The sequence below is a fragment of the Delphinapterus leucas genome, chromosome 15 (genome assembly GCF_059928025.1).
Source record: "Delphinapterus leucas isolate spDelLeu-1000000601 "Yukka" chromosome 15, BTC_Dleu_Yukka2, whole genome shotgun sequence".
NCBI lineage: Eukaryota > Metazoa > Chordata > Mammalia > Artiodactyla > Monodontidae > Delphinapterus > Delphinapterus leucas.
The window spans coordinates 3,041,583-3,065,619 of NC_143143.1; the positions used below are offsets into that span (position 1 = coordinate 3,041,583).

The window sequence follows — 24,037 nt, forward strand, 5'->3', positions numbered from 1 at the left end:
TTTTGTAGTTATTAAAAAGAAGTTTTGCGAGGAAACGGTCTTGATCTCATGTTACATGGTAAAAAAAAAAAACAGTATACAAAACTATATGAGTTACAAATTTTATACAAATACACTTGTATAAGACCATATTAGCTGAGAAAAGACCTTGAAGGAAATACATCACAATTCCGACAGTTGTTATCTCCATGTGACATGATTATGGGTATCTTTTACTATTTTCTTCTTATTTCTCTGCATATTCTCTTTGCTACAGTGAGTATGTACTCTTTTATAAGGAGAATTTATAAGTTTAAAAAGGCTGCCACTTGTCTCTCCTCCAGCTTCCTCCTCTCCCATCTCAGCTGGGCTCTGGGTGTGGTCTGACCTTCTGTACTTATCTCTGCTCGGTGCTGTCATCCACTGCTCCGCTCTGTCCTGCCCCCTGAGACCCAGCTTCACTGTCCTCCTAGCAGTGACACTTACAGAGGTCAAGGCCGTGCAAGTTGAGCTTCCTCGCTTCCCCCCCTTCCACCTGAGTTTCCCTACGTTCTCACTCTTGGTCCTCTTCCCTCCTCTCTCAGAGGATGAAGAGTCTGACCTTTCCTCAGCCCACAAGTATGCTCAGGTCTCCCTCACCCAGAAGTGCCAACTCCCTGACCATGCTGCCCACTGAGTCACCCAGCTCTCAGTATAAACGATTACTCTGACTCCTAACCTCTCCCGCTCCCCATAACCCGTAGCCACCTGGCTTCCACTCCACTACTCTGCTGTAACCGCCTTGAATTGACTCAAGGTCTGTGTCAAATTAGTGACACAGGAAGAATAGAAATGGATTTCTTGACCCTCTGAGACCACTGATATTCCTCCCATTAAAAAGATAAAAAGTAACTCTGCCACTATTAACTGGTCCCTGATGTTCTTTCCATACTCTGACTTTGATCTGCTATCTGCTTTTTGTTTAACTGAAATTTTATTGAGATAGTTACAGATTCACATGAACTTGTAAGAAATAATACTAAGATCCCATGTACACTTTGCCCAGTTTCCATCAATGGTAACACTTGCAAAAGTATAGTACATCACAACCAGGATATCTACATTGATGCAACCCATCGATCCAATTTAGATCTCTGCAGTTTTACTTGTTCTCGTGTGTGTGTGCGCGCGCGCATGCGCACATGTGTGTTTAGTTCTATGCAACTTATCACGTGTATAGATTTGTGTATCTACCATCACAATCAAGATACTGCATGGTTCCAATACCACAAAGATTCTTCTTTTATAGACGTATCCATGTCCTGCCCTTTCTTCCTTTCTAATCTATATGTCCTTTATTTCTTTTTCTTGCCATATTGCAATGACTAGAATTTCTAGCACTATGTTGAATAAGAGTGGTGAGAGCAGACATTCTCGCCTTGTTCTTGATCTTAGAGAGAAAACATTTGGTCTTCCACTGTTAAGTATGATATTTCTCATAGCTGTTCTTTATCAAGTTGAGGTAATTTCCCTCTGATATTAACTTGCTGAGAGTTTTTGTCATGAATAAATGTTGAATTTTTTCAACTGCTTTTACAGCATCAATTGATATGACCATATGATTTTTCTTTTTAGTTTGTTAATTGATAAGGTGGATTGATTTTCAAATGTTGAACCAACCTTGCATGCTTGGAATAAATCCCACTTGGTCATGGTGTATATTTATTGTTCATGTTGTGGGATTCAGTTTGCTAATACCTTATGGAAGATGTTTTACATCTAAGTTCATGAGAGATATTGGTCTGAAATTTTACTTTACTGTATTTATTGTCTTTGTCTGGTTTTGGTATCAGCATAATACTGGCCTCATAAAATAAGTTCGTACTCTTCTGTTTTCTGGAAGAGATTGTGTAAAATTGGTATTAATTCTTCTTTAAATGTTTGGTAGAATTTTTCAGTGAAATCCTCTGTTCCTGGAGAGTTCTTTTTTGGGAGTTTTTAAGTTATAAATTCAGTTTCTTTAATGGTTATAGTACTGTTCAGTCGTCTATTTCATTTTGGTAGTGTGTGATTTTCAAGGAATCAATCCACAAAGTTGTTGAATTTCTGAGTGTAAAGTTGTTGGTAGTACTTCCTTATTGTTTTTCTAGTGGCTGCAAAATATGTAGTCATATTCCCTATTTCATTCTTTCTTCTGTTTTTTGTGGAGGTTTTTGGTCATTCTTCCTAGAAATTTATCAATTTTATTGATTTTTTTGAAGAACCGCTATCTTGTTTCATTAATTTTTCTCTATTGTTTTCTTATTTTCAATTTCATGGATTTCTGCTCTTATATTTCCCTCTGCTTGATTTGGGTTTATTTTGCTTTGCTGTTTTTAATTTCTTGGGGTAAGCACTTAGGTGATTGATTTGAGGTCTGTCCTCATTTCTGATGTAAGCATTTAGTGTTATAAATTTTCCTCTTCACACTGCTCTAGTTGCATCCCACATATTTTGATACGTTCTGTTTCATCTTCACTGAGCTCTATACATTTTTATTTCGTTTGAGACTTCTTCTTTGACCCATGGATTATTTAGAAGTGTGCCATTTAATTTCCACGTGTTGGAGATTTTCCTGTTGTCTTTCTGCCATTGACTTCTAGCTTGGCTCCATTACAGTCAAAGAACACACTTTGCATAATTTCACTTCTTTTAAATTTATTGAGGTTTGTTTTATGGCCCAGAACATGATCAGTCTCAGTTAAGGTTTCATGAGTTCTTGAAAATATAATGTGTATTCTGCTTTGGAATCTGCCTTATAATTATAAACTTTCTATAGCCCTCACCAGATTTTAGGATTAAAAGAGACAGTTGGTCAGATGTAGCCTTCTCTTTTTTCAAAAAACATTAAGGCTACCTCATCAAGTTCTGTGCGTACTGGGCCTGTCATAATTACAGGGGATTCATTCATCCATCTATCCAACATACAAACATGTATATGTACTTCCATTCCGAGGTTTGTAGAATACCTATTATGTGAGAGGTAGCCAGCTACGTGTTGAAGGGGGAGCAGAGATAAGTAAGCACAGCCTCTGCCTTTAGAGCTCCCAGCCTAATCAGATCTGAGGTGGACAGGACTGAGGTCAGTGCCACTGAGGAAGGAGGTCGTTAGCAGTGGCTGTGGCAGCCCAGTGAGCAGTGACAGAAAATACCTGGGGGAGTCAGGTCAGTCCTGTGGAGGAGCTGAGAACTGAGGTCAGCCCTGATGGATGAGCCAAGAATGGTTGAGAAGAGATAGAGCCCGTGAAGGCAGAGAGAGTAGAAGAGCGGGGGGGGGGGGGCATGAGGTATTTAGCTCAGCTTCAGTGTAGTCTGTGGGGGGGGGGGTGACCCTAGGGAACAAGTTGGGAGCCGACCCAGGAGAGTCTCAACTGCTAAGTTAAGATGCTTGGACAGAGATAGTCTAGGCATTGGGGAACCACAGAGGGATTTCCCTTAGGGCTGTGACTTGAGTGTTTCAACAGCTCTGTCTGGAGGTTTTGTGATGATGGGCTAGAGAGAAAGGTGATGCAATCTGAGCCGACCCAGGAGAGTCTCAACTGCTAAGTTAAGATGCTTGGACAGAGATAGTCTAGGCATTGGGGAACCACAGAGGGATTTCCCTTAGGGCTGTGACTTGAGTGTTTCAACAGCTCTGTCTGGAGGTTTTGTGATGATGGGCTAGAGAGAAAGGTGATGCAGTCTGGGAAGAAGGCGAGTAATTATGTGCACCTCTACACCAGCGGTGGAGCCAGCAGTAGGGGAGACGCTAGAGGCATGTCACAGAGAACTGGGGCTGGTTAGACTTAGGGGGTGGGAAGAAGGGGTTCTGCAGATCACTCCACACACTTCAGCATAGGTGACGGGGCAGATGGTGACGCCCGTGACTGAAAGGAGGGAAACGTCCAGGGTTAGGACGCTGGGTTTAGTCGGATCACACTCACATGGAGGCAGGTGTGGCCAATGGGCAGCAGCGAGTCTGAAGCCGTAGGTTTGGGAGTCCTAGCAATTAGCGATCGTGACCTTATTTTCCGAGGAAAATAATTGAGGGAATATAATTGAGCCCGAGGTCTAACCACAGATGGAAATATCTGAGATCAGTGCCATCCACCTAAGTGGATGCAGCCGCTTTGGGAATCAGGTGGGCGTAAGAGAAACGGGAGGCTCCCTGGGCGCTGGCGCCGTCGTGTGAGGGGAGGCTGGTCTGGGGACAGTGCAGGGGGTGGCGAGCAGAGGGACCTCTGGAAGAAGAAGGGAAGTTCTGCTTGCTCGGAGGCTCCGTGCTCCACTCCTCTGTGGGACAACACAGCCTAACAGCTTTACGTTTGCAAGCAGGGTGGGAGGGGAGAGTCCCCATAACTAAGGAAGGTGGTGGTGAACTCTAGGAGCGGCTATCAAGCACCCCTCACGGCCCTTCATCATTTGGACGTTTTCCTCTATTTCATTATTGAAAGAAGAGGCCAGGGCCGCATCTCAGCAACAACCACAGCCAGGTCCAACTGGATATCAGGTTTTACTTTCCAGAGGACATTTGTTAAAAATAAAAAGTGGCAAAAAGCAGAGAACTTCTTCAGATAAATGAGAGAAGACTCCTGGCTGAATTCTTCCCTAAAAAAAGCCCTATTGTTGCCAGTTAAACAGACACTGACTATGGGGAAACATCCCACAATGCTGTGCAGCCAGGAAACAGAGCCTTAAGGGCAGCCAGGCCCGCCGTTCGTAAGGAAGAGAGAAATCAGGAATGTCTTGGGAATTGAGAAAAATGGCAGTGATGTCATCTTTTTAGAATTTTCTAACTGAACCACCATTTTTTTGATAGGCAGGGAGCCTGTTCATGCTACTTAGAAAGATAGAGCATCCTTGTAAGTAGGGACGATCTCACTGAAACGGGGGAGGTAGGGCTGCTGTCAGCTCTTGCGGGGGGGCGCGGTCTTTAAAAGAGGACTTGGGACTCTGGGTGCTGGAGAAATGGCCCCCATCGCTCTGTAGTGACGGCGCGGACGGCACCATGGTTAGCCCCACGTCCAGCTGGCCTCCTTCTCCAAAGCTCTGATGAAATAAGAACTTGGGGCCAGGGTGTGGGGAGTGGGAAGCTCAGTAGAGAGGAAACAGAATATAAACTTAAGCCTGGACATTGCCAGCTGGTTCCAGCAGAGCTAGAGGACAGGACTATTTGGGCAGGAATCCAGGAAGCAGAAACACTGAGAATAGAAAAGGAACCAAAAGCTTTCTTTGCTGCTCTATCGATTGAAAAAAGAACAAGTCAGTTCAAAAATCCGTCAGACTGTCTTTCTGGAAACTCACAGTTGGGGGAGGATGAGATGGTCCTGACAGCCGTTCTCCTTTACCACGTTCCACACTCAGAGAGTGAAATGCGGGCTTCCCCAGTGGCGCGGTGGTCAGGAATCTGCCTGCCAAGGCAGGGGACACGGGATCGAGCCCTGGCCCAGGAAGATCCCACATGCCGCGGAGCAACTAAGCCCGTGCGCCACGACTACTGAGCCCCCGGACGGCCCTGCGGTCCCCCCAGGGCAAGCAGGAGGCCCCCGCGCCACGCCCAGCTCTGGGCTTGGTGGCTGTGCATCCTCGGGCAGGTGCTTCACTGCCCTGGGCCTGGCGTTGAATTTTACGGCTGCAAAGCCGGGGAGGGATCCGAGCAGATTCGTAATGTCCCTCCGGCTCTGAGAATCCGTGATCTTGGATCTGTTGAACTCCTGTTGTGGCCTCTCAGGCCTTTTCTCTCTGGTGTTCTTCAAAGTGACAGCAAGTTCATCTTAGAAATGACTTTATATTCTGATGGTACGATAACTGACAACTAGTAACGATAGCAGCCAACGTCCATCAGCATTTCTGTGGTGTCAGGACACGCTAAGCGCTTCCGTGTTTTATTCCATTCCTTCTCACGATTACCTTGCAGAGTGAGTCATTTTTATTTTCCCCATTTCACAGATGAGCAAACTAAGGCTTAGAGAGCTTAAGTAGTGCACAGCCAGGAAGCAGAGGGGCCAGGCTTGAACCCCGCTGAGCCCAGCGTTAAATCGCAGCTCCGCCACTCTGCCCTCCTGCACTAGGAGGGGCTACGGTCAGGGAAACTCCAGGGAAACATGCCGTTTTGCTGGAAATTTCTCACGCCCGCCCTGCCCCTGGGGCCCCTGGGGAGAGTGAGTAAGGGTTGCAGCCTGGAATTCTGGATCAGGTCGGCAGGCATCGCCCTGCAGCCAGGTGTGGCCGGGACTGCCTCCGGGCCAGGGCTCCTGGCTCTGTCCCCACACAAGCCAGACACATGACACGGCGGCAAAGGCCTCTGGGGATGCGGTGCACGCGGTTGCTTTCAGGATCCAGCCACCTGGTTGTTCCAATTAGATCAGATCAGGAGAAAGACAGAGAAGGGATTGTGTCTGCCTCTCCTGCTGCCGGTCTCTGCAGTTCTTGGCGAGACCGGGATGAGGCCGAGTGAAATAATTTATGTGACCGTAGCCGGGTCACCTCCAACACCTCGGACTCCCTGTCCCTTCTGGGTTTTCTCTGGCATTTCCTGCGGGCTCTGGCCCAGCTCCCTGCCCCCTTCCACAGTGAGAACGTTCCACACAAATCTGACCAGAGAGTATTGGGCTGTCTTGCTAACAGACGTCTTTGTGTTTAATTGCTAGAACCCGGAGCTGTGGGACACCTGAGTTTCACGGAGATCCTGGACACGTCTCTGAAGGTCAGCTGGCAGGAGCCCCTGGAGAAAAACGGCATCGTTACAGGTAAGGGTCTCAGTCTTCAGGTAGTGGAGGAACATGTTTGCCCCAACACAGAGCGATGGACCCAGCCCCAAGCACCGCGGCTGACAGCGCACGGGTGCCTGCGGTCCCTGCAGGGTGACTAGCCGCAGGGCGGAGGGCAGAGGGCTCGCTCGCCATCCCCCAGGCGGTGCCACCGAGAGCCCCTTTCCCGCCTGGGCTGCAGCCTCAGAGTTTGGAGATTGGCCTCCGCGCCTTATCTGAACAAGCCTCTAGCGCCTCCGGTCAGCAGGAATCCGTGTTTCTGGTGCGTCCTCTCGTGGGCCTTTCTCTCCCTTAGTTCTCACGGCAACTCGGTGAGGCGATTGCTGAGATTACGACTGTTTACAGCTGAGGAGACTGAGGCTAGGCGGGTGGGGTGACCTTTCCTCAGCAGCTGTGCCCTGGGCGCCCGCCGCCACGCGGCGGCCCCGGTGCCCCAGCCTGCGAGTGGCCAGGCCACGCCCCCGATGCCAGTGCCAGGCCGCCGGCCCCCTCGGGACCCTCGGGGGACCTCAGGGTGAGCAGCGCCCGGGGACCCAGGGGCGCGGGGCTGGGCACCGGCCGCCTCTCCTCTCCTGCGGCGGGGTCTCTGGGGAACAGCTCACCTTTGTAGGGCTTTTAATGATTTTATGTTGTAGAAGAGGTTTCTGAAAAACCTTTCAGGTTAAAGCTGAATTTAAATCCTAGTTTGGGGGAAAAGAATTGCAGACTTGATAAAATCCGCATGGGCTTCGGCCTCAGGGGAAGCTGGGGAGGACCATGTTCCAGTAGGTTCAGGGCTCCCCTCGCACACCCCTTCCCCCCCTCCCCACACACAGGCATCGAAACACCCTCACGGGGCTGCGGGCGACCCCCGGGGGCTGCCTGGCGTGGTCTGCCCCGGGCGGCCCTTTCCATTCAGTAGACAGCACTTGAAACGTCCCGCCAGCCACGAAGCGTTCTCACAGCGCAGGCCCCACCTCTCTGGCAGCCCTTCCTGGGGACCTCACGTCTGTCCGCTGGTGACCCCTCGGGAGCCGGAGCTGTGCCCGCCACTCAGTGACTGGCCAGGTGGTCCAGCTGACCACCGAAGCCCCTGGGGTCCCTCGTGAGCCCTGTGGCCCAGGAAGCGTGCTCACGCCGGCTGCGTGGTCAAGAAAACTGTCCGGGAGTGAGCCGTGTGGACCAGGGGCGATCGGCTGTCCCCGGCCTGGCCACAGGGTCAGGGTCCCCTTCCTCCCGCCCTGTGTCCTGGGTGGCAGCACCACCTGTGGGAACCTCCCGCGTGCAGGCCCCCTTAGCGTTCCGGCTCTTGTTTACTTTCCGAACGACCAGGCAAGGTGCGTCTCCTAACCCCGTCTGAGACCTTGGGCGATAATGTCCCAGGGTCACGCGGCCAGCAGGTGGCCAAGCCAGGGCAGGGATGCCGCGTCCTCTCCTCCACGTCATCAACGCCTGGACGCGGGTTTGACCCGCACTGCTCACCCCAGCCCAGAGTGTCCCTGTCTCGGGTCCTTGCTCTCGGTGACTCGCTGGGTCCCTCGCCACGCCGCAGGCCAGAGAAACACCCGGCAGTTCTGCTTGCCAGGTGGTCAGGTGCACACAACTTAGTAAGTATTTCTATCCTAGCACCTTAATAGCTGTTTGAAAAGAGAAGACACATTAATTGAAAGAAAAGAATATTTGCATTTCCTTCTCAAATAATCAGTTAGTTCCTGATGGGACGTGTGCGCCCCCAGGTACTGCCCAGCTTCTCCAACTTGGAATCAGAGTGGACCTGCCTGCCGAATCTCCTGTTCCACGTCGGTTTTCACATTGTTCCTGTGTCCTTATCACAGCAACCACCAAAATCTCAGCTTTGCAAAGACAGGGTGCATCCAAAGGAGTGCGGCGCGCTCTGATCCTGAATTGTGATTCGCTCGAGCGGGAGGGCTGCGGAGGCCCACAGACACGGGCGGAGGGCGGGCACCACTGTCGCTGCAGTGCCCTGGGGGACCGTGTTCCTACACGAAACTCCCCCTTTCTCTCCCGTTACTCAGGAAACCTCCCAGCGTCAGCTCCGCCCACTGCTTACCTGCTGGGTGCCCTCTACTCACCTGGACTCGACCAGACCCCCTCACAGAGTGGAGTCCTCGGGTCCAGATGGTGCCTGAGAACTGATGCCGCCTCTAACCCTCACTGTTAAATAAAATAAATTTACGAATCTAGTTCTGCCCTCAAGAAGCTGATGTTTTGAAATACCCACTTTAAATAATGTTAAGTCCAGGAATGGGGAAAAGTCACTGTTGAAACTGGACCTCAAAACCCCAATCTGTTGCACGTTCTGAGGTCTTCTTAGTAGAGGACTGCAGTGCTGAGTATGTAATGAAGAAGCCCTCCTGTGGCCAGGAACGGAAGGAATTAAACCAGGCGGGTGCAGGGGCGGAGGAGGGAGGTTGCAGACAGCAGGATGTCACTTTAAGGTACACAAAGGGAGGAAAAACAGACGAGTGAGAGGGAAGGCAAACCCAGAAGCAAATGCTTAGCAGGAGGCTCTACCACCTGGAAGAAAAAGGCCTTCTAGCTCAGGCCCCTCGGGGACCATCTGTGGCTGAATTAGAGCGAATTAGAGCCGTACCTACTGCTGATTTCAGAGGGGGCTGAGGTGGGGAGAGGCAGACCATTCGCCTCCGTCAGCTCAGCCTTCAGGGTTCACCTAAGTGTGCTGCGTTTCAGAAATCTGGCCAGGACCCCTTGGTGGACGCACTCCCTAGGCAGGCAGGCAGGCCTTGCCCCCTTACAGACACACCCTCAGCCCCACCCTGCCCTTTGGGAGCACCGAGGCCTCCCCTCCAGTTTCCAGTCTTGAAGGAGACCCCCGGGCGTCATCACCCGAGGGGAGCCGACATCCCCAGGCTGAGCGGCGGGCACCAGCACTCCCGATGGATGGTCACCCGTCACACCAGCTAATGGAGCTTAATGAGCCCAATTTCGTGTTTTATTAAACAAATACCTGTAGTTACAGGCAGCGGCTGTTGTTTATTGTGGAACTCGGCCTTCGCAGCCCGGGCTGTTCAGAGCTGGCTCGCCCTGCCCCTGGGCTGGGAGCGAGTACGCGGTGGCAGCTCCGAGGGTCTGGGTCGGAGCTGCAGGCAGACGCTCCGCTCTCCTCTCTCGGGGCCGCGTTGTCCCACCACGTCTGGCCTGTGCCGTCGCCTTTCCCGCCCACCCTGTACGATGGGCTGTGGGGGAAGAGGGCCTCCCCAGAGGGGGGAGCCCGGCAGTGGTCACCTGCCAGGGACCCCTGCCCTCCGTGGGGCTCTCCCTGCCCTGGACGCTCTGCCCGGACACGCAGGGCGGCACTCCCCAGGTTGACTGGGTTTCCCGTGGGGCACACCGGCAGCACCCCAGAGGCCTTTTCCAGGCTGGAGGGAGAGAATTTTACCAAGTATAGCAAAAGAAAAACCGTGTTTGTGGGCAGACCTGGCCTCCAAAAGCCCCTTTCAGGAAACGTCCGCAGGGGACCAGCGACCATCCCTCTGAAGCCGCTCCATCAGTGCCTGAGGCTGTTAGAGCAGCTGCCGGGCGGCGTGACGTCGGTCCCGCGTGCGGGCCGCTCTGTGTGCAGACGGCCCTCAGGAAACGGGGTGCCGGGAGCTTCCCTGTGCTGCTGGAAGGAGAGGCGAGCGGCAGGGCCGCCGGGCGCGCGCGCGAATTGCCCACAAGCGCTCCCTGTAAATTCCAGCGTCCTCCTGTCTCCCTGCGTGAGCTCTGGTCTGTGAGGGCCGGGATGCAGGCAGACAGCCTGGGATTGGATGCACTGCCCTCTCGCAGAGAGTTCACGCCGGATCCACGCAGAATTAGTTCTGAAGCTCCTCCGGTCGCTAGTCTCAGTTGGGCAGCTGTTTGGAGCAGGTAGGGCGCCAGCTGGAGGCCTGGCCCCTGGCTGGGGGCCCCCCGTTCCTGCACCGGAGCCAGAGGGACACTCACGGCCAGGACAGCCCGCTTGGTCCCTCGCCCACCACACGCCCCCGCTTGGTCCCTCTGTGCTCGGCCTCCAGGCCAGCTCCCTCTCTCTGCTGATGTTGGTCACACCCTTTCCTGAGCACACGGGCGTCTTCAGTCGTCCGTTTGGTGGTGTTTGTAGCCACGACGGCAGCACACTGGAGTGTCAGTTTTGATGCCAGGAGATCCTAGTAATTCTCTTCTGCTAAAGGTGTTGTAATTGCCGTGCTTGGGCTCCAGGTTGCCGTGCAGAACAAAAGGCTGTATTTTAGGAAATTTTGATGAAGAACAGCTTTTAAACAAATAAAATTGTCCGACAGACAAGGTTGTGACATTAACAACATACATAACGGCAAGCGTGTATGACAGCATACCGACAGCCTTCTCCTCCCGTGCGTTCAGGGAAGACCCCGAGTGTCGTCACTCCATGTAGAGGTTTATCAGGCTAACCCACCAAGGCCGGGGCTGGTTTCCAGGTTTACCTGTGCACGTCAAGACTCCCGAGGGCAGGTCGTGTGGAAGGAGGCTCCGTGGAGGGTGAAGAGCCTGGGCCGTTTCCAGCCAGTCCAGGAACCTCTGGCGGCACTGGCTTCCTCCTTTGTAAGGTAGGGGTCGTGATGGCTCCAGCCTCAGGGCTCTGGCACGAGGTTGAGTGAATTAATGCAGGTGAAGTGCTCAGGGCACCACAGGAACATCATAAATACTCTGTGGATTTGGAGTTATTATTCCTCACTGCCCTGAAGGTCTCTTTTAACTGTACAAAAATCAGCTCCAAAAATCTGGACTGGCCAGAAAGACAGAACGGGTTGATTTTAGGGCATCGTGGTGTTCGTGCCGGCCCACTGAGAATGCGGGAAGCCAGAGGTCAGGACGGTCCCCGGGAGGAGGGAGGTTCTAAGGTCCGGAGTCGGGAGATGGTGAGTGGTTGGCCCCCCGAGAGGCAGCTGGAGCCGCGGGCCTAGTGGGCTTTAGCGGTCCCCGCGGGCCAGAAGCGCAGCTAGGGGCTTCCGACGTGTGGCAGGGCCCTCTGCTTCCTCCACTGCCGGGTGCCCCGTCCGCCCCACCCTAGCACAGGAGCCCCCCCAGCACACAGAGGTCGCCAGGCTGTGGGGCAGCAGACGGGCAGCGGCTTCTGACATTAAAATTTTATTGTTTTCAAAACACTGGGGTCCCGGGACGCTCTCCTCTAAATTCTTGTTTACCTGCGAGTGCGAGTTTCTCACTCTGTTTATTGCTTTCATCAGAGGGAGAGGAACGAGAAGACGCTTCCCAGTGCCTCTGTCTCCCCAGTTTATCGGCCGGGAAGACGGAAGAACAGGCGTTTTCAGCGCTCTGCCTTTGGCCCCGGGAGCGCCCTCCATCTCCACCTCCCTCTTTAGGAGACACTCTTAAATGTTCTCTAATCACAGAAGCCCCCTCCAAGGGGGCTGACCCAGGGGCTGGCAGGGTCTTTTTTCTCTGAGCCCCAAACTGCAATGGCTGAATAGTGATCATGAGGCCCCGCCGGACGATCTGAGTACAGAGGAGATCAGATGTCGCTCGCAAAACAGGCTCGAAGGGGAAGGCAGAGCTGGAAGCGACACTCGTGCCCTGGGGGAGAGAAACTTTAAGGCAAAAAGTGTTTTCTCAACCATTTTGTAAAGGGAAAAGTGGCACTGTTTCCACAAATTAGTTGCAAGCCAGGAGCAGGCTGCTGACTTAGGGTACCGTGTGATGAAAGTATCAGCTTCTAAAGATGGAAATACGGACGAAGCACGTCTATCATTTGACAAGAGAAGGTTGCACCGAGCACCGCAGGCTGCCAGCCAGCCCTCAGCCCCCTCCGCCCGTGCTCCAGGGACCGAGCTCGCCGAGATCCCAGCCCCGTCCTCCTGCCGCCCCTGTGGATCCGGTGGCCAGATGGAGGGGCCCAGCCCGGGCTCTCGTTTCCAGGGGCTGTGGACTCGCAGTGGACTTCAGTGGGCCCGGCTGAGCCCCCTGCTCTTGCTCAGACTCTCCAAGATAAACGGGTGGCCCAGCCTCTGTCCCCGGGACCCCGGGACTAACCCTGTGCCCTCGCTTGTTTTCCAGGCTACCAGATCTCCTGGGAGGTGTACGGGAAGAGCGACTCGCGGCTGGAGCTCACTCTCAACAGCTCGACGCACGAGTATAAGATCCAAGGGCTGTCCTCTCTCACCACCTACACCATCGACGTGGCGGCCCTCACCGCCGTGGGCGCTGGCCTGGCCACCTCGTCCACTATCTCTTCCGGGGTGCCCCCAGGTCAGTGCGCTCGGGCCCTGGCGTCCCCGCTGCCGCGTTTCCCTGGGCCGTTTCTCACGCTCGGAGTTGATGGGCATCTTTTGTGCAGAAGTCCCTGGGGGCCTTTAAAAGAGGGGTGTCAGCTCCTGGCTCGGATGGCCGGGGGTCAGTGAACGTTACACTTAAGACCAGGAAGCACAAAACTGCATTCACGCAACAAAAGAGTGAAAATGGGGGTTTGAGGGAAGGAGTGAGGAGAAGGTAGGTGGCGGGAAAAGGCACAGGGGGGAGGGGAGCGAGGAAGGGGCGTGAAGGGTGAAGAGTCTGTCCACACACAGCAGGGCCGAGGGGACCCTGCTCGCGGGGCTTTCTGGAAGTCAGAGTCTCCTCCTAAACGTTCACCCTCATCCAGCTTTGGAAATAGCACTCAACTTTTTCTCTCCACAGTTTATGTTTAAAATGAAAGTGTTTTTCCAAGGAATTCACAAAATACGTGTGGGTGTGAGAGGATGTCATGGGGCCATCCGTTCAGTCCTGTAATTAAAGCCAGAGGTCTCTTGCTCTTTAAAAAGGTCACTTGGCCTCGTTTTGGTCTTTGAGAAAAAAGCAAAACGGCTTTGCTCATCAGGCCCGGAAGGGCTGAAGCCGGCATTTACCCCCATAGCACCCTCCACGCCCAGTTAGGGTTTTGTAACCTAATTATTTTCTTGGAAGCCTGGCACACCACACGGGACCCGAAGAGAATACAAGACAAATAAAATGTATACAGTTTTTAAAACTCCCCAGAGGAATAACCGCCTCTCCGCACAGGCACTGTGTTTCGGGAGAAGCCGTGGGGTGGTAGAGAAGGAGGGAGTGTATCCTGTCCTCTGAGCGCTGTGACCCCACGGGGCCCTTTCTACCTTCCTGGCCATCAGGGGAGCCTGGAGCCCTCAGCGTCCCGAAGCAAGGCTTCCTGTCTACTGATAAGCAGTCACCACTGCCCTCCCTCTCAGGCAGTGATGCTTCTAGCGCTGTCCTGAGCATCAGATGTGGGCTTCCCCCTGATCAGTGCTGGGTCCACTCCCGCATGGCCGACTCCTGGGTCTGGGGTGAGGCTGCAGAGCTTGCAGTGGAACAAGCCCCAGGTGGCACCCACACTGCTGGTCGGGGACCACACCTGAGGCAATCTGATGTTTTTTTAAAGGTATTTTCAAAATACACGTATCCTTTCTTAAGAAAGAAGTCCTTGGCTTCCAGAGAGATGCAGTTATTCTGCGTAAACAGCCAGCTGCCAAAGCACACATTTAAAATGTTGTCAGTGCTTTAATAACTAGTGGCGAGGAGATGACGACGGCACGTGATTTCATCTGATAGACACGGCTGACGTACAGCGGCCGGGGTAACGCTGGGGGCACGTCCCTGTGCGTGACCAGGTTGTTCCCTGGACGGCTTGGACACCGTCCAACCGGGGCTGGGAAGTGGACGAGCTGACCTCACCTCCGCCCCCAGCGTGACCGTGACCAGCTCTGCCCTGGACGCAGAGAAGCGCTGGAATGGACACGGGCCCGGCTGTGCCGAGTGAACCTGATACCCAGGCTCGGGGGAGGCCGCGGGGCTGCTGTTGCTTCCCTGACGGTTCGGGTCACCTGTAGCCGGGGGTCCATCCTGGGGCAGGCCGAGCAAAATCACGTGATGACGATCCCTTTGGGGGCTGTGTTCCATTTGCCGTGCTTGAAGTTTACATCCATCAACGACTGAAGAACCAGCTAAAGAATCCAGAGAGCGGAGAAATTTGCAAAACAGAGTCACTTGTCCTTCGATTTAAATATTTTCCTCTTCAAATTCATTAGACGTGATGTGGAAAGGACCCTCGAGAGCCTAGCGACGCTGCCTGTGCAAATACTGAACTGATCACCAAAGAGGTCTTATTGTCCCTGTGCGAGACCTGGTCTTAAATACCCCAAACACGGGCGAGTTCAGAAGCTGTTCCTCAGATACGGTGCGGCCTGAGAGCCTTTCTCCTGCTCGCATTGCATCTTTTTCACTTTCATTTCATCCTGCTGTCTTTCTCTAGAGTTTTTGCATCGCCCAATAACATAAGAGCTCTCATTTTGAACTCACAGTATCTCACTTCTGAGTGGGATGGGCTCCTTGGGGGGAGTGGGCAACCCGCCTGTGTTCAGCAAGGAGGCTTAGCCGCAGGCAGCCTGAGAGGGGGGAGCCTCGTGCAGAACCCACCCGCCCCTCGTTTAGCTGCCAGAGCAACCAAGCACCGGCAGAGCGGGAAGAGTTCTGCGCTCTCACCTGAATCCAGTTGTCTTGGAAACCAGAGCCAGGAAGCCTACGGCTCAGGACCTGCACACCTCCCCACGTCAAGCTGCCTGGAGACGCACGGGGTGCACGCTCCCCCCGCCTCTTTCGAAGGCGCCAAGGTCATTGTCAGAGGGAGGAGGGACAGTCGGTCCTTTGGGTTCTTTGAGGATCCTGGAAGAACCACCTTCGTCCATCCTTCCTTCATTCAGCAAGTGTCTGCTGGTCACCTGCTGTTCAGAGAGATGATGAGTGAGACGTGACCCGACCTTCATGGTTTGTCATCTGGGAGCCACATTCACAGGTCTCCAGTGACACGGCGCGTGGCCTGGAGCCTGACGGGCCACCCCGTTGGAGTGGCAGTCATGCTGTGAGCACATTCCTGGAAAGCTGTGCTTCTCACCTTCGTGGTTGTGAAAACAAGCCCTGTTCTGATATAAAGGCATTTTGGAGCTGTTCACTTGCTGATATGTTGATACCCTTCTTAAGCTGTGACAGAATTTAAACTTCCACCTTTCCCCTTTCATTTATCTCCAGAACTCCCTGGTGCCCCATCCAACCTGGTCATTTCCAACATCAGCCCTCGCTCAGCCACCCTGCAGTTCCGACCCGGCTATGACGGGAAGACGTCCATCTCCAGGTGGATCGTGGAGGGACAGGTATGGTCTCCTTGAAGCCGAGAGTTGCAATTTCCACAGAGTAACACTGGGGCCTAAAGTTGAGAGACGGTTGACTGGTGCCTTTGCAGAGTGATGAATCCGTAGCTGGAGCTGCCTCTGGGTAGTTTGGGAGGCGGTGATGTTTGGAGGAGGAGAACCAGAGACTGGAGGCGGCTGGGATGTCGGGGTTGATGGGGGAAAACGGGATGTGAGGCTGGGCTCTTACTGGAGGGTGGGAGAAGTGATCATGGGGTGAGCATTCAAGTTGTGGTTCAATATATGGTAAGTTCCTCCAATTTGATGGCGTTGTTGGTTGAGATTCTTCTTTTAATTCTATATCACAGTTCGCCACCGAACAGACTAAGAGGATTGTTTGGTACAACTTTTCTCTCAGATGAATGAATGAATGAACATGCATTTACTCAGCAGTGTTTGTAGAGCGTGTTTATTTCCAGGCACTATTCTAGGCACGAGGGGCACAGTGGTAAACAAAAACAGACAAAGTCTGTGCCGTAAAGGAGGAAGGTTCTCTCTCAGGAGAAGGACCCTCAGGTTGCTGGGAGAGGAACATGCGCTTTACCTGTGAGGACGGCAGGGGTGCCGGATGGCTGGAGTGAGGGCGTGTAGGGAAGAGCCAGGGGCAGGTCACGGGGATCCTGAGGGTCGACCTTAGGGAGAACTTTGCCTCTGACTCAAAGCACGATAGCAAGATGGCAAGCCCCACAGGGCTCGTGCGTCAGAGGGAGGGTCACAGGGGCCTCGGTGAATCCCACCCACCCAGAAGCGCCTTGTTCTAAGAGCTGAGAAAACAGACAAAGACCCGCACGACGCGGGTGGTAAAGTTTCCAAACAGTTATTGTCCGTAGTAAAACCCTAGCGATTTTCGTGACTGTGCTTGTGCTCTACTGCAAGACAATTCGCTCTTGGAAACTGGCCATAAATCAGGGCACGAATTCCATCTACGTCTTCAAAACTTTCATTAAGCAACTGTTTCCAGAAACCTCTGCAGGATTCTGACAATGGGAACCAGCTATTTGGAACTGATCAATCAATGGGGCTGGAACAATTATTTACGTAGAAAAAAGTCACCGTATGCCCCTACCTCCCATCAAACTGAAGAAATAAATCCCCTGGAAATGAAAACCAAAAGAGTAAAAGCGAACTTTAAAACGCCATCAAAGAAAATCAAGGAGAAAAATTGTGGGATCTCCTGGAAACCAGTCCTGGCGTCTCAGAGTCGGCCAGATGGAGCCGGGCGAGTGCTCGGAGGGACACAGAAGCCGAGAGTCTGTCCTTGGCGTCACTGGACAGCAGTACAGCTGGGCACGGTGAACGCCAAGGACACAAACTCCGAGGGCTTCCGAGTGGGAGTCAGGCCAGGCGGGGCCACAGGAGTGGAGATGCCCACCCCTCCGTGGCTCAACTCAAGATCTGCGTCTTGTGCTTCCAGAGCCGGACCTGGGAGCGTCCACACTCCTTCTGCCCTGGGTTCTGTTCGCCAGGACAGTCGCGGGCTCCAGGCAGCCGCAGGGGGTCTGGGAAGGGTCCTTCCTTCTGTCTGTCCGAGGAGAGGAAGCGATGGGGGAACACATAGCACTTCTCTCCACACTACGTTTGCTTCGTGCTTCTGTCCCACAACTGACCTATTTCTATTTTTAATCTAAAACATTTTAAACATACCCAAAAGGAAGCAGCATGATCTAATGAGCTCCCACACACACCCATCACCCAGGCTCGTCTCTTCTCTTATCTAGATCCATCTAGTCCTACTTTTTATTGTTGCTGGAGTGTTTGGGGGTTTTGTTTTCAATTAAAAGAAATTTTACTGAAGTATCGTCTATTCATACTATTACATTATTTTCAGTTGTACAACATAGCGATTCAATGTTTTTATAGATTATAATCCATTTAAAGTTATTACAAAATATTGGTTATATTCACTGTGCTATACATTAAATCCTTATATCTTATTTATTTCATGCCTACTAGTGTGCACCTTTTCTTTTTAAATTGAAGTATAGCTGCTGTACAAAATTATATAAGTTACAGGTGTACAGTATAGTTATTCACAATCTTTACAGGTTGTCCTCCATTTATAGTTATTATAAAATATTGGCTCTATTCCCCGTGTGGTACAACACATCCTGTAGCTTAGTTTGTGCCTCGTACTCCCCTGCCCCACGTGCCCCCCCTTCCCTCTCTCCACTGGTGACCACTGCGTATCTCAGACCACACGTCATTTTATTCCCACGTATTCAGCGCTGAATGGGCACAAATTTCACAAGCACGGTGTTGAGCAAGAGAAGCCACACTCGTGATTTGAGTCCACAGGTACACAGTCCCAGGCGTCAGAGCACTGGTCCCCTCTGGGGCCTTGTACGGGGAGGCCCTGGAATGGTAGGACTGTTGTCTCTCGGTCTGGATCTGGGCTGCACACCTGTCCTCATCCTGTGTACTTGTCTTCCTTCGACACCTTTACGTTAAACCGTGGATGCATTTTCTCGTAACGAGAATGCCATTATCACACCTGACAAAATTAATAAACATTCCTTAATACCATCTAATAATCAGGACACGTTCACGTTTCCCCAGATTTTCCGAAAACGTCTCTTTACTGTGGCTTTGATGAGAACAGGATCCACAGAGTTCACGTTATGCATTTGGTTGTCTCTTAAATCATTTTTCAAAAAATTTTAACAGCTTTTTCAAGGTGTAGTTGGCATATAATAAACTTGACATTTCTAGAGTATACAGTCTGTTAAGTTTTGACCCAGACATGCATGTCTGTATACCTGTAAGGCCCGCGCCACAGTCTAGATAGTGAGCAAGCCCATCGGCCCCACGAGCTAGCTCCCTTGCGCCCTTTGCAATCCTCCCTAGCACCCACTCAAGCCCACCCTGTCCCCGCCCACCACTCAGCTGCCTCCTGCCACTAGAGGTGTTGCCCTTTTCACCCAGAGCCCCTTCTGTTCCCCTGCCACTGCCTTGTTACAAACCCCAGTCCCCTGTCCCGTGGAATGCCCTCCATCGGAGAAGCATCTCCCATCTGCATCCTTGTAGTGTCACTTCACGTGTCCCCCTGCCCCCGTGTTTCCTGTAAACAGGAAGTTCATTCTAAAACCTCCATTGGATCGTTCCCACGTTGTCGTGGTCACTGTGGTGGAGAGTAATTCCTGGGCGGGGCTGGGGGCTTCATACGGCGGCACATCAGGACACACGGGGTCTCGGGATCCCCCTCTAGGGAACGTAGGGACACCGCACGATCGGCAGCCTGGTCCCTGCCTTGTCCTCCCGTCAGCTTCGTATCCAGTGGTCTCACCCATCGGTGACCTTTGCCTGAATTCAGTGTTGTCTACAGATACTCAAAATGGCAACTTTCTATCAGTCTTTCCGCATTTAGTAGCTGGAGCTCTGAGAAGCAGCGCTACCCTCCTCCCTCAGGTCAGGTCGTTACCCTGAACACAGGAAGGCAGGGCATTGCAGAGTGAGGAACCGGCTCCCAGTCACTCCCAACGTGAACAGGTTTTTCTTTCTTCCTTTTTTGCCCTGCTCTCTCTTTTCCTGAGTGTCAGTAGGACAGGACGGGTTTTTTTGTGTATCCAGTCTGTTTCAGTCACCTACAGTCATCATTCTTTTTGAACCTAACACTGACCCATCTTGGTCAGTGGGCAGCCCTTCACGTTCTAGGTGTTTTGACCTCACGATAACTGATCTTGGATGATTTCCTTGTTTCCTGAGGCAGGGGGATTTCCCAGGAGCATCTTGCGCCTTCGCGCGCCGAGCTGAAGCTCAAACCGAGCCGCTGCTACCTGGTTTCGTTTAGTGTCAAATCGTATTTAAAGGCCATAATCTGGGCACTAAGGGGAGGGGAGGGTGCTCATTGCTGCTGACTGGTCATTGTTTCTCGACTTTTCCAGCGGATAGAGAGAGGAAACTCATATGTTTGGAAACATCGTGGGTTCGTACTGATATTTCCAATTCAAATTTAAGATTACTTAACTTTGAATTTACGTTTTCAGTAACTTTTATACTAAAAGTGTGCTTTCTAGAAATATTAACAAAATTACTTCTTTTCTTTATCCTGTTATTCTATAAAAGAGTTTCAAAATTGCAATGTCCATGATATTGCTAAGGAGCCTGCCGAATGCAACTTATTTGTCGTTAGACCGTATTACACTGTGAATGTACAGTCAAAATACTGAGTCTAAATTCTTCTCTGTGTGTTTCTATCACCAACCTAATACAGATTAGCTTCATTCATTTCAGTGTCTTTGTTTTGTTCATTTGCTTCAATTTTTAGAGATTGCTTTCTTTAAATATCATTTGTACTTTTTTTTTTTTGCGGTACGCGGGCCTCTCACTGTCGTGGCCTCTCCCGCTGCAGAGCACAGGCTCCGGACGCGCAGGCTCAGCGGCCATGGCTCACGGGCCCAGCCGCTCCGCGGCATGTGGGATCCTCCCGGACCGGGACACGAACCCGCGTCCCCTGCATCGGCAGGCGGACTCTCAACCACTGCGCCACCAGGGAAGCCCTTAAAATTTAATTTACTTTTGAGCACGTAACTCATTTGCATGATCTCAAAGTCAGAACTACTAGTTGTGTTCAGGGAAGTTTGTGTTCGTCGTTCTCCCTTTACGCTGTTGCCTCTCTCCCCAGAAGCCCCACAGTAGGTTTCTGGCTGGTCCTCTTTTGTCTTTTGCAGCGTTAGCAATACACGTACCCGTGTCCCCCTTCCGTATGCAGAAGGTGCTTTGCTTTCTTCAGTTGAGGACACGTGAACATCATGTGCCTGGCGTATGGTCTTCCCTTGTGTGGACGTGCAAGTTTGTGTGTTCAGCTGGTCCTCTGGACACCTGGGGTGTGCATTCCTCTCCTGCTGCTGCCACGACGAACAGCCAAAACCCAGTGGCTGGAACAGCACAAGTGTGTTATCTCACAGCTTTGGTCTCCATGGGCTGAAGTCCAGGTGTGGGCAGGTTGTGTTCCTGTCCGGAGGCTCTGGAAGGCCACCATCTCCTGCTCATTCAGGCTGTTGCCGGTGGAGCTGGCTGTCACCGTCCCCAGCTTCTACGGCCACCACGTCCCTCCCTCCACCTTCAGAGCCAGGCATGGCGGGTAGGTCCTTCCCAGGCTTCAACTGTCTCCTTCTGTCTCATCCCTCTGACCCACTCTGCTGCCCCGCTCTCGCACTTTCCAGGACCCACCCCTATAATCCAGGATGATCTCCCTATTTCAAGGCTCTTGACCTTAATCATGTCTGCAAAATCCCTTCTGTGTGGAGTAACTACCCACAGGTCCCAGGGATTAAGGTGTGGACACCTGGGGGGTGGTTGGGAGGATGCCTGCAGGGGGCATTATTCTACCTAAAGGTGCTTTCAGCCTTTTGCATACGCAGTTTGTACTTTTGCCACTGAATCTTTGGGATAGATTCCTAGGAACGGGATTTCAAGATCAAGCAATGAATGTATATGTAAATTTCCTAGACATTACCAAATCCCTCTGCTATAGGTTGTACATCTTGCATTTCCATCAGCAATATATATAATTTGTTGCCATGCCAGAAAAAATTGAAGTCTAATTTATCAATCTTTTCTTGCAAGGTTTTGCACTTCAAGTCTTAGATAGAAAGATTTTCCTCCTTCTCAGGTTAAAAAGGAATTCACCCAATTTTTTTACTACCAGTTCTGTGGTTTCATGTTTGCATATAGGTCTCCATCCATTTGGAATTTGTTCTTTTGTATGGAGTGAGGTATGAGTCCATCTTTTATCACTTTGCAAATAGCTGTGCAATTGTCCCCAGAACATCTATTAAAAAGTCCGTTTTCTCCTCCTGATTTGTAGTATTAAATTCCCATGTGCACTTGGGTCTGTTTCTGAACTGTTTATTCTGTTCTATTAGTCAGGCTGTTCGTGCTCTAACTCTACACTGTTTAATTAGAGAGGCTTTAAAATTTGTTTTAATGTCTGGTAAGGTCTTCCCAATCCCCACCAACATACACGCATGCACACACACACGCACACACACACGCACGCACACACGCATGCGTGCGCACTGCTTTACTCTCCTTGCTGTTGTCTTGTGATATCGTCTTTCTATCCAAGAACATGATACATCTTTCCATTTGTTTAAACCTACTTCTGTCAGCTCTTTTCTTCCCGGCAAAAGCACTGGGCTATCTATTCCTACCTTCACTCTGCTCCCAAAAAGGCAGGCAAACTGAGGGGCCATCAGCATGCCTCAAAAACTGTGATTGGAAAAGTATGGACTGTGCACCAGCGCCCCTGGCCCCCCTTTTTCTTGCCCTCCTTTCCTAGCTCTGTGGTCCTGGACATAATTTAACTTCTGCGCAAGCCCCAGCATCCTCGTCTGTAAAACAGGGTCAGTAGTGCTGTTGCAAGATGGTCGGGAGGATTAATCAATGTATGTACATTTTGTTACATTTTCTGACTCTGTTGCTGACATATAAGATCACAGTTGATTTTTGAATTTCTTTTTTTTTAATTTAATGAACTCTCCTGTGTTCTGAGTGCTTTTACAAACATTAACTCATTTAAACCTCGTACTGACCCAGAGGAGGCTGCTGTGACCCACTCCTGCAGACAAGACCCGAGGGACTCAGTTACGTCCCCGGACCACACGGCTCAGCCTGGGAGGGGATCCGGCTTGAGCGGCCTGGCCCCTGGCCCACACCTGAGGCTGCAGCTGTGCCACCGCCCAGCCTGGTGTGAGGGCCTCAGGGCCAGAAGCTCGGAGAATGTCTTGTTAGTCTGTTAATTCTTCTGTAGTTTTCTGTAAAGAAGTCACGTCACCTGCTGCCAGTGACAGTTTTATTTCTTCCTTTGAAACCTTTCTTTCTCTTTTCTGTTTCTTGTTATTTATTGTTCTTAATGGGAGGGCTAGATCGTCCTGTATCATAGTGAACTGGAGCAGCGTTAGGACAACCTTTGTTTTATTACTAACTTTAAAGAAATTCTTTTAAGATTTTATCATCAAGTGTGACGTTTACAAGACTTATGGGAGGTTTTGTGTGGGATTCTTGAGGCTTTGTTTTTGCAGTTAGTTTGTATTGGGTTCAGACGATGCTTTTCTAATCCTGGTTTGCTAGGAGGGGTTTTTTTTCACGTTTTTTTAGGATTAAAAAAATCATGAAGAAGTTTAATTTTGTCAAACTGTTTTCTGCATCTACTGAGTTGTTCATGTTTTTTCTTCTTTCATCTGTTGGTGAGATGATTTATGTTGATATTCTAATGTTCGCCCGTCCCAGTGTTCCTGAGATAAACACAATGTGATGGTCATTTGGTTTGCTTTAGTTTGGGTTTAAGATTTTTGTATTCATGTTCGGAGGTGAACTTGGCTTTTCTGGTTGTTGGTTTGGCTTTCAAGACCAAGAGTTCACTTTCTCACCAGTTTTCATAAATTCGGTTGTGATTGCTCTGAGGGGAGCTGAGAGGGAGGGGTGCTGACGCCCTGGCCTTGCTGGCACAGACAGGAGCCTCGTGACCATCTTCCTAAGGTAGCCGGCATTCTTCATCCCAGCCGTGGGTCAGTGCAGATTCCAGGACACACCAGCGCTCAGACCCCACCTCAAATCAATTCGTCAGCATTTCCGGGCGTGGGGTCCGTCCTGTTTGTATGGAACTTCCCAGGTGACACGGGGGGTTGAAAAGGTACCACGTTTGCTGCTCTGGTCCTGCCTCGGGGGCCCCGTGCATGGGGCCTGGAGTAGGACGTGTCAGTGATCCGGCCTCCGCCCACGTCTCTTTCCAGAGGTTCCGAGGCTCCGTTCCCCAGGGAGGATGATCTGGGCAGGCTCTGTGCCTTTCCCCAGAGGTGGCCGTGCCCCTCCAGGCCTGCACCTGGTGTCTCAGAGTGGCCAGGGCGGTGCAGGTCCATGGCACGGGGCCCGTGGGCGATGGCGCAGACTCCCCCGGCTGTGCAGCTCCTGGGCTGCCGTGCTCACAGCTAGCTCACCGCCAGCCTGTAGCCATTTCTTAAAAGTTTGAGATTGCCCTGAAGTTCATTTTTACCTTTCACCTTGAAAGTATTTCAAAACCACAGAAAAGTTGCAAGAATACTACAAAGAATGACCCTTCACCCAGACACCCTATCCAAGTTTTGTCAGTTGTCCCCAAATGTC

At 51.5% G+C, this 24,037-nt stretch overlaps 1 protein-coding gene across 1 annotated transcript in view; it reads left to right on the top strand.

Annotated features, from left to right (window-relative positions):
- Positions 1–24,037, top strand: part of LOC149747360 (protein sidekick-1-like) — a 75,937-nt gene that overhangs the window by 34,266 nt on the left and 17,634 nt on the right. Inside the window, exons 6-8 of the mRNA XM_089895463.1 lie at positions 6,627–6,725; positions 12,777–12,968; positions 15,777–15,898. Of these exons, the coding sequence (XP_089751589.1) occupies positions 6,627–6,725; positions 12,777–12,968; positions 15,777–15,898 (413 nt within the window). The remainder of the gene's footprint in view (positions 1–6,626; positions 6,726–12,776; positions 12,969–15,776; positions 15,899–24,037) is intronic.